Raw genomic sequence first — 11,063 nt, forward strand, 5'->3', positions numbered from 1 at the left:
GCGCTTAGCATTCGAAAAGTATTCGAAAAGTATTTTCTCTTTCCGGGCATTTTTCAGTCGAACAAAGCCCTAGTTGCGACTGATTGAGAGCTTTTCGTGACGATTATCGAATTTCACTCGAAAATTCGATTTGCTGATGCTCCGTATTGTGAATGTCGTTTCGTTTGAGGGGGGAGGGAGGGGGGTCAGGCCCGAAACTCACGGTCTTCGTTTCGGGGGCTTTTGCGAACTTTTGCGATGGTCCCTAAATGCTCCGGCCTTGGGTTTATGACCAATTATCACTCCCCCCTCACGTGACCGCGGACTCCTGCATATACACTCACACAATAACCACACAACTGTTTGGGGATAGCGCGCTTATTGTATTATGCCAAACTTGACACGCTGAGTCCAGCTTGACTCAGCTGAGTCCCTAACTGCAATTTACTGCTCTAACGTGAAGCCGTGCCTGTAGGAAGGGAAAGAGCGAAAAAAGAAAAAAAAAAAAATTCTGGCCTTCTGCAAGCAATAGCAAGTAATGAGTGACGGCTGTGTAAAGTCGCACAACCATGCAGTCGACCGGATGATGGTGAGTGTCCGGCACACATCTTGCTCTGCTGCTCCACCTGCGCATACCTGATACGGTGGTGCGCTTACGGGCGGGCTGCCTGGGCCCCAGATGCCTCCTTGATGCGCCACGGAGTGCCGTCGAAGCACCTGTATCACTTCGGTCATCCAAATGTGAATGCAGCCTTGCCGGTCGCCCGCCGGCCTGCCGCCTACGCGACCAGCCTGAGACTGGCCCTGCCGCATTTGGCGCTTCTAAACGCTGCGATCCGGTAGACAGCTCACTGGGCTGCCAAATACGTGACTGGCTTGAGGACAGTTCCATACTGGGCAGGGCGCCCAGCTCAGGTCGCACGCCGTAGCGGCGTGAGCTGGGCGCGGTGAGGGTTGGTGATAACTACAGTTTCCTCCTTCCTCCTCCGGAAACTTCCATTAAAAACTATTGGTCATAAACCCTCGGCCTCCTCATTTATTGTATTTAGAATCAACCAGTTAAAACTCCTACTCAATCTCCAACAACAAAATTAGTGGACAGCTGTTATTTGTGTTGCTATGACAACTCGTGTGCTGGACGAGTATTTGTTGTCATTGGTTCAATTTCTTTTACTCTTTATAGGCTATCAGATCATTTTCCTTATTGGGTCTATTTATAACCAGTATCTATAATGAGAGTGTGGCCTGTCTCCATGGTTACCGGTGTTCATTTCATAACTATAGCCACTGCTCCTTGTTAGACCTTATCTGGAAGGCCCATTCTTGCATATTCCAACAGCAGCCAAGGGAGCTAGCTCTCTTGGTTATGCGGACTGGGTCCGATCCTAATAAGCTGTTTCTATGAACTGTTTTTATGAACTATTTTTATGAACTGTTTTTATTGGATAGGATGATTATGTTGAATAAACGAGGTTTGTGTCAATGGAAGATTGACTTGGAGTTTTTATGAGTTGATTCTAAATACTAGTAATCATTGTACAGTCGTCCCTCTCTAATCCAGCACTTTATAAACCAGCACCCTCGATAAACCAGCACAATTTTCAGTAGCCAAAATGTCCTCTTCATGCACATTGCAGCAGTCAATCAGATTTGTTAATCCAGCACCCTCCCTAATCCAGCAGATTTCCCTTGTCACAATTGGTGCCGGATTATAGAGGGACCACTGTACTTGTGAAGTAAGTTGTGTAGCAACTGTTGTACTTGTAGTTCCACGTAATGACTGCATCACTTGAACTGTTGAAGAAGTGTCAGCATGGTTAGGGAGATGTTTGTAAGAAGTAATAAATTATTATACTAATAACAGTATGTTCACGGGTTTGAAATGGAGTCCTATTTTATTATGGATAAATGCAGGGAATGATGGAAAAAATGTCAAATACAGCAACTTATAGAGCAAAAGCATAGATTGAGAACTCACGCTATACATGCACATGTACATGTACGTGTGGAAAAAATAAAATTCACCTGAACAAGTCAACAACAGGGTGAAGGTGAAGAAATGACTAAAACATGATGTTGATGTTTTCTCAGTTTTGGCCCTTGGCAGATCTGGATTACATTTGTCTGTTTTGGAAGCGTTATATATTCGCAAGTTGCTCCCTGAACTACAGTGTACATGTATGTGTCCAGAAGGAAAATGTTTAAACTTTTGTCGCTTCAGTTGTTTGGCGCTAATCCTCGTGAAAGTGTCAGGAATGCTTCTTCTCATTGAAGTTTTCATCATGTTTTAGTCATTTCTTCACCTTCACCCTGTTGTTGACTTGTTCAGGTGAATTTTATTTTTTCCACATGTGCATGTATAGCGTGAGTTCTCAATCTATGCTTTTGCTCTATAAGTTGCTGTATTTGACATTTTTCCATTATTCCCTGCATTTACCCATGATGAGAAGGGAACGAAAACGTTCGGTTAATAAATTGGCTTACCTGACTGTGTGTATTGCGTCGGTGCTGACATCTTTCTTTCGAAATTGGATACGCCTCCAATTTTCCTTTTCTTTTTTTATGATTCAATTTAATTAATGGTTTATCAGTCATGACTCCCAGCCCGATCGGGGCAGGCGAGACCTCGCGAGTCGGAGGCGAGGGCCTAGGCTACGGGTCAGAGACTCAGAGGCAGAGCAAGATTGGAGACTCATCTGTCGACATGTCTGGATGTGGCCCGGTTACCATGGTCACTGTACGCTTTTTTAGCCTAGAACTTATAATAATAAGAAGTAGAAGAACGCGACGAGGTCTATCCCGTTAGCCCTCGGGCCTACGGCCGGCTACGGCCCTCGGGGCTAACCTGGCGGGCACAACAAGGCATAAGGCCTTCCCTGCCATGCACTAACCTAGGCCTCTAGTCCTCCAACACAAAAGATTCTCAACAAGATTAGTCGAAACTGTTCGTATTGTCTTGCTGGCTTGATTGTACTGCGTCGGTGCATGTCATTGTGTAAATGTGCGAGCAATCAATGTACGCCGCTCTTCTTGTGAATATCGACTGTAATTCCAAGGGTTTTATAAAATTACATGTACATGTACATGTAGATGTCTTTGCGAATTTGTACTAGAAAACTCAAGCCCCGCAGGAAGTTCCGCTCGTTGGTTGCTCCTTTTGTCTACTTCGAACATAAGACATTACTACTACTAGTACTAGTGCCAGAGTACTGTACTTAGCAGCTATCTGCTCTGTGCGTGCTCTACCGTGCTTTGCTCACTGACCGCGGAGATGGCGCTGAACCGTGAACGACACTGAACATAAAGCGTGCTTAGTGCACGGTATGCATCGCTCAAGAGTCAAGGCCCAGGCTTGAGTGTTCAGCGAACTGAAACCGAAACGTTCACGAGACACACTCGTCGTACACTGAAAGTGCTTAGTGTAACCGAACGCCTTCGCTTCCCGTCCTACTACTGTACATACACGCTGTATACAGTGGTGTACTGAGTAGAGTACTCAGTCACTGGCTAAGCTGCCAAGTCACACATACACTGGCCGTGCAGGGACGCTACTACAAAGGAATAATGAATCTAAAGCCGGCAAAGGGCGCAGGTTTACTAGGTAGCCAGCAACAAAGCTCCGACGTTATGTGTGTAACAATCCGCTCAGATCCAGTGCGTACTAAAGATCAAAGTCAAGGGCCAGTAAAACATCACCTTAGCGCTTGTTGTCAGCATCTGAACGCTCAACAGGCGGCCCCTCGTTGTTTGGATTCATTGAGAAGATCGGGTTGTGTTGTGGCAGTTTAGAAGTTTAGTTGCAATTGACTTTCTTACTAAGTCTTGTCACTCACTTGGCCCGCAGGCTGGCCTAGCAGCCTCTAGCAGGCTATAACTTTCAATCCTCCCAAAACAGCGTACAGGTTTGTAGAATGTCTTTACAGGCCTCACTGGTCTCTGGGTTTGCACGAAGAATGATGAAGAGCGCCGTTTCTGCCGTGGGTCGAGCTCGGAAGGGAACTCAGTCCTTGAAGCTGCTTTTCCCTGTGACACTAGTAGTGCTTATCTTTACCCTGTATACTCTGGTGAAAAGCAGGAGCGATGGCACGGATTCACCGCAGGCCCTGAGCCTGAGGACCGCTGATCAACAGGAAGAGTCGGTCAGAGGTGGTCGTCCTCTGCCGAAACCGAATCACATGAGTCGGAAGCTGCTTATTGAGATGGTGAAAAGCAAGGGCTTGTGGACTGACACCACACGTCGGCCTGTGATGCAGTCGTTCAGAGAGCGCATCCAACGTGCTTCCCTGCATGCCATCAACAGATCCAGGGAGATCGAGCAACAACGGAAGGAGCAAGAGAATCGCACCAAGCCATTTGAGTACTGGAACATTGGTGGTGAAAACCTGAGATTCGCCTGGAACCAATCTGATGGTGGAGGCAAGAGCTGGGTATCGGTACTGAAGGATATTTCAGAAATGAATGGTAACGTCAATGGCGATAAGCCATGGAAGGAGGAAGGAAGCGCCAAAACGGAGAAACAGGAAGAGATGTCCGAAAGAAAGAATGTCATATCTGGCGTGGCCCATGTCGGAAGGTCAAGGTATCCCCTACGAAACGATGAAATTCTATACTTCGTGAAAACCGCAGGCAAGTTTGAAAGCCGTGCCAAAGCGCTGTACGATTCCTGGGGCAAGCTAGCACATCGTTTAATTATCTCAACTGACTCGCTTCTTATTCAATCTGACATCCCCGCGTGGAAGCAGAGGGTTGCTCATCTGAATCAGATGGGCAGGATATTATTCCATGGTCCTCACGCTCTAAGCTGTGCTACTACCTGTCTAAATCTGGCTAAGGTTCTGCAAGAGGAAGAGTACTATGACACAAAGTGGGTTGTCTTCTTGGACGATGATACGTTCGTCATCCCTCAGAACCTGCTCGCCTACTTGTCTGAATATGACCCGGAGCAGATGCATTACCTTGGGCTCAGCATTCCTGAGCCAATTGCCTGGCTGCCCAGACTGGACAATGGCAAACCTGTCCATATGGCCGCTACGTCAGCAGGAGCAGTGTTCAGTCGCGGTCTTATGCAACACATACGTCACAATATTGTGGAAACTCTGCAACTCACCAAGATACATGAAAGGTGTGTTAGAGCACGTATGGGCGATGATGTTGCTCTGGGTTTGCTGGCCGTTGAAAACAAGGTGGAGCTGGTCAGCAGGCCGGATTTGGTGGGTTTCCATTGGAGTGACAGGCCAACGCCAAAGGGCATTGACCCGCTAACAATTCACCTACAGCTGCAGATGAAACCTAATGACATTCCTAGGTTTTCTGACCTCAGCGAGAAATACATCAATGCAAGTGCAATGGCGAGGGACTTCGGAGATGACGTGCTCAAGCGATTTCTCTAAATCCACGGCGCTCTTGTTATGCAACATTCAATTTTACTTTCATCATCATTAATTTATCATAAGGCGTCGAGGCTCCCAGTAAATGAAATCAATAGAGCGCCAGGGAATTCTATCTTGAGCTGCTGTTGACACTGTGAAAAATATGTATCGATACTAGGCAGAGGCAAAGCCTCATCCAGCCAAGTTATCCTCTGTCGACCGAGCACAAGTCCACCGGAAACACGACAGCCGCAAACCCACCGGCGCGTGCAATGTGAACAAACCTGCAATTTCCTTTCCAGGACTAAAACAAGTGGTGATTGCAATCGACTGGAATAGGTTTTCTTCCTGACTTTGTACTCCACCCTGTACAATCACCAGCATGTACAGTCATGTACATGTATGTGCATATATGTATGTGCGTATTCATGTACCGGTAGTACTTCGAAGTACACTGGACTGTATTGATGTTGTGCAATTGTCCGTTCCTACACATGTACGCTGTCTGGTGCCGTTGTGTACATGTGTGTTCATACCGGTATTGAGCCCGTCTACATTGACTTGGAGGATACACCTGAATTGCAAACATTGTGATAATATTAGACTAACTGTTATTGAGGAATGTGCTTGATTCAAGTGTTGATCGCCCGCCACTATTATCCCATGATGACTGCAGTGTGTTATGATGGTTGATGGTTACTCGTGCCTCCATAAATGCTGCTCGGTGAGACATGGGTGATCTGTCTTGTTCAGCTTCATCCGCCCTCCATCCTGTGGATAGCCACCATTTTCATCATCAGAGTCAATGCAACACTGCTGGTCCCCGGCATTGGCAACACACGTGCAGTCCACTGTATCTCACTGCTACTCGTTTTTAACTTACTTACCAACATTCCTTGTAAACCTTTATAAGAGTTCCTGTTGAATTTCATTATCAATTTAATATAATAGACTGTACATGTACTAGTAGACCCAATCTTGATTTGTCGCCGTTTCCTAAGCCTGATGTATTGTTGGCAAAGGACTCTTGAATGTAGGCACCTCAAATCATTGTCATTGCATGAGGTCCATGACTCCATGTACATGTACATGTATGTGCAGCTATGGCCTGGTCTACTCGTCTTCACTAATTCGCCTGAGTGAATAGGGAGAACTTTAACTTAATGATGCGTCTGGGTCATGGGGCCAATGCCAGAAATCTGGTCAGAGCCAGAATTGAATAAAAAATTCACCCTGAAAGATGAGAACCACGCCACTGTAGTCTGTAGTCTGTAGGCTTCCGATGTCATGTCTAGACACGTGCTGCATGCCTATACCTGTGTACCAGTGTACAGCCATTTTACAATGTCAATGGATTATGCACTTTCAAGTTTCAACAGTTGAGTTTCCCCCTCCAGCTACCAGACATTGCACGTTCAGCTCAGATGGCTGCTGGCAGGAGACCTTTTCGTATGCTAAGAGTACGAAAACAGCCATCAGATCAAGTTTAGCCATGCACATTCGACAAGCAGCAAAGGAAATAATTATGTATACGCTTTACGCTCATGGAAAACTAATCCGTTTGCAGGGGCGTAGCCAGGATAGTGATCAAGGGGGGGGGGGGGTGCCACGACTTTCCCCACACAAAAGTACGGTAGTTGCACTGAAGTTTTAGATCCGCGATATGGCGGGTGGGGGGAGGTCGGGGGGGAAGCAAAATTAGCCCCACATTTGACGCGAAAAATCAATCAGTGAACGGCAAACCTCCAACCAGGTAGTAGTAATATTTACTACTCCCTGCTTCCAACTAAGGATGAGCTTTGCCCTGGATGCTGCTTTCTCCAGAATTATCACACCCTCCTCCGTCGAACATTTTAAAGTCAGAATTCTCAACCCCAAACGTACCCTATACGTGTATTTCCCACAAAAACCTCAAACTCCACTTCAACCGGTTACTTTCACTGTTATGCTCCTCTACCGACACTTGAAAGTTGAAACACAAGAAAGAGTCTTCTTTGCTTTTCCACAACCTCCAATGCCAACACTCAACCGTCAGAACTACATGTACATGTACATGTACATTATACAAAACATAGCGCAAACAAACTGCTATGCCCGATGCGTGTTTTCCATGGACTGTGTTGCTACTTCTACCCATGCCAGGCTTGTTTGTATGACTCTTTGCTTCTAACAAAAGATGTGGAATGCGATACAAATCATGTGCTGAGTCTGCCGCAGTCTGACATACATGTACGTGTACATGTACATGTAATGCTGCACAACGGCGGGTACGAAGCGGAGTTGCCCTTGACCAGAAGTTTCATATAAAAATGGCCAATAATCAAACAGAAATAGTAAACTGCACTAGTACAATAATATCTACTGCTTCCTGGTCTGAACACGGTTTGCTACAGAGGTCAGTGCGCGATGTGCAGAGTTGCACATGTGATCAGCAGTCCGCGCGTTACGGTCTCTCTCGAACCAGCTGCGAACTACGATCGAACTTTTTGAGGGGGTGCTTTGGCAACCAACTGCCCCCCCCCCCCCCCCCCCCCCCGCCTACGCCCATGGTTTGCTATAGCACGCAACAGCAAAAGCAAATAAATTAAAATGCTCGGCGATAGGAGAGAAACTAAGTGTTACTTCAAAGTAATAATGTGTGTGTGGGGGGGGGGGGGGGGGGGGGGGGGAGGGAGAGAGAACATGCATGTAAGTACTTGTAAGTGTAAGCAGGGGATATAAATCTATTTTTATCTTATAATAATAAAGCAACGTTTGAAAAGGTACTAATACAATTTTTGCCATTTGTGGCTGAACTGCAGGAGCTGTCCCGTCGCCTCTGCTGAGCTGAGCCATACTTTTAACACCTACTGTGCGTTAAAGCCATCCCACAATACCAAATTGGCCCGAGGCTATCACTGATCACTACTTCAAAAGTACTTGCTCTTTCTCAGTCTATTATTATTACTGGTCTCAGTGGCTAGCGTCTCAGTGTAACAATGTACCAGTAGTAGGCATGGTCTTCAGAGCACTACAAATCATTATTATTGTCTTTGCATTGTATAAGTACATGTATGTACTGCATGTAGATCTACATTGCATTCGTTTTAGGGTGTCAATGTCAGCTGGCTCTCTGTTGGGCTTTGTCTTCTGCGAGAGGGAGGTGATGAACAGAAGAGGTTTTCATTAAAGTCGAATACGGTGAACAATGGATCAGATCATCTACTGCAGTACCGGTGCTAGTAGTGGGTCGGATGAGCACATTGCCCGCCACCATTTAGAACTACTCCTTTTGTCACTGGTAGATATGATAAGAATCTGATAATACCCGACCGTGATCATGACATAGTTGGCCATAAGTATGGGACTCTAGCTCCAGCTCTACCACTGAAGCTCTTGCGCACTTGCCATTATTTTAATTACATTTTTGTTGCAGGCCGATACCGATGTGTTGCCGTGGGACTTAGCTTGCGCACATTTTTGTTGGAGAGTATTTTAGTCCTGGTGTAGTATGTTATGGTAGATGTACGCAACTGTGATTATGACACCTTGGCATTCTCCAGCGCACTTGCCAATCAGTACACTACAGACAGAAGAAAAAGGGCAGAGTGGGGGCGACAGCAAACAGCACTGCTTCATGCCTAGCCGGCGTTTGATTGAATTACTATTGTTTTGGCCACGTCTCGACTCCGTGCTTCTCCACCTTCGAAATTTTTTAATGACATGACTCGTGAGCCACAAATAAAAAGCGCAATCATGCTCGCGCCTTTCCGATCCCCGGCCGAGCCCATGATGCAGTAGTACTACTAGTACTGCCTTCTCGATCCAGGGAGCTTGATATCACAGTCATGTACAATAATGACCATGATGACTGTTGGCGAGTGTTGCTGATCAAAGATAGCGCCTGTCGCTTTACATGCTGGTTCTAACAGGTGTAACCAAGTCAGATAGGAGTCATAATTATTCATTATGACCGATGTTCGAGGATCTACCGCATCATCCAGACTTGAAACCCGCGAGCACGAGTAGAACCTGGCGTGACATAAGTAACGTTACTTGCCACCCTCCACTTACCAAAAATGTTTCCTCAACGCCTTTGAACTAATTACTAAATTAGTTTCCAACGTTAGTTTCACTTCAAGCCTTTTCCTGGCTGCCGCTGGTGATAATGTTACAGGACGCTGAGCAGCTGTCTGGATTTAGCAATACAGACAATGTATCAATCTGCACCAAGATCTGAAGTTGAGAGTGCAACATCAGTTTGAAAAGAAGCATAGCCAGCGCTAGCAGAAGCGTTCATTCAAAATCCGTCTTTGTGGTAATTGTAGTTCCACGTACATGTAATAACTATCCGGTTTGAAGATGATTGTCGTGCAAGCTTTCGCGTTGTCTCTACTGGCTCTACCTTGGGTAGCATCACACCCGCAATGCCTTGATTTCTTGCCTCCGTTTACTCCGTCGAGTTCACTAAGCTACTGCAGCCAGTACAGCGCGTTCTCCTGCTGCTCCAGTGCTGGAGATGGAGAGGTCGCTGCGCACGTGAACTCATTCGGACAACAAGTAGCCGCCGCTCCGAAACCTGCGGAGTGTGGCGAAATGCTGAAGGAGGTAAGCTGTGCAAGATGCTCACCATACGCATCGCACATCTACAATGCGGAGGCGACTGGCATGGCAAGTGCAGTCGCTGGCTTGTGTACGGAATTCTGTATGGATACTGTGAACGCGTGTGGAATGGATCTGGTGATGAACATTTCGAATGTCTCTGACACATCCTTTGCCAGTGCCAGCGCCCTCTGCACAGCTCTACAACCCGTTGATTTGGATTACTGCGTGCCGTATGTCCGTAATTTCACTGCACGCTTAGCTGCGCGTCCCACAGCCTCGCCGACCGGGAATCTCCAGTGCGTATGCGTGAAGGAAGTGATGGGACAGTTGCGTAATCCTGTTGTGGCCGTGCATGCTGGTGATCGGTCACACCGACTGTTCGTAGGCGAACAGCTTGGTGTTGTAAGAGTACTACTACCGAATGGCACAGTCCCCGAAGAACCGTTCATCGACCTGCAGGATCTCGTCGTGACATCACAGAAGGAGGGAGATGAACGGGGGCTGTTGGGGATGGCGTTTCACCCGCAATTCTCACTTAACGGCTACGTCTTCTTCCATTTGAATGTGCGAAGCAACAGTCTAGGGCAGTCAGGTCTCTTCAACAGAGTCATTCGCTTCACAGTTCAGCAAGACAATTCAAATAAGGTATGCCATGTTACCTAACATGGACCTATAATATTATATGGTCATAAAACCGATCCGTAGTTAGCGGGTTTGGTTGTTTAGCAGTCAAGCTTAAGTTATAGAGGACTACACAGTTGTGTAGATTTGAGTAACTTCATTTGGAAGTGCATGGTCAGATTGAAGTACATGATACACTAAGTTGTAATATAATTATAATTCATATGATTATGGTATTTCCGTCATCCAAACAAAAGCCATTCAACATTCTCTGCAGACTTTGAGACTCGTGACTCCTGTGTAACTACACAGGCTGGTGTCCACACTGTCCCCGGCCATTTCACATAGAAACAAGCAAACAGCCATGAATACTCTTCAGGTGGATAATCTGTTTTCTTTTAAGACACCTGCTCAGGATGCAGGTCAGTGTGGTATTGAGATGGATTACTTCGAGTATTTATGGCATGATATTTTGGGACGAAAGGTTGACCCGTACCAGAAAGTATAATG

General features: G+C 46.4%; 1 protein-coding gene across 1 annotated transcript in view; it reads left to right on the forward strand.

The window, feature by feature from the left end:
• The first annotated feature begins 9,426 nt into the window (after positions 1-9,426).
• The window catches only part of LOC135824956 (HHIP-like protein 1), an 8,398-nt gene continuing 6,761 nt past the window's right edge, over positions 9,427-11,063 (forward strand). Inside the window, exon 1 of the mRNA XM_065337697.1 lies at positions 9,427-10,577. Within this exon, the coding sequence (XP_065193769.1) occupies positions 9,690-10,577 (888 nt within the window). The 5' untranslated portion in view covers positions 9,427-9,689. The remainder of the gene's footprint in view (positions 10,578-11,063) is intronic.

Source organism: Sycon ciliatum, chromosome 1 (assembly GCF_964019385.1).
Source record: "Sycon ciliatum chromosome 1, ocSycCili1.1, whole genome shotgun sequence".
Taxonomy (NCBI): Eukaryota; Metazoa; Porifera; class Calcarea; order Leucosolenida; family Sycettidae; genus Sycon; species Sycon ciliatum.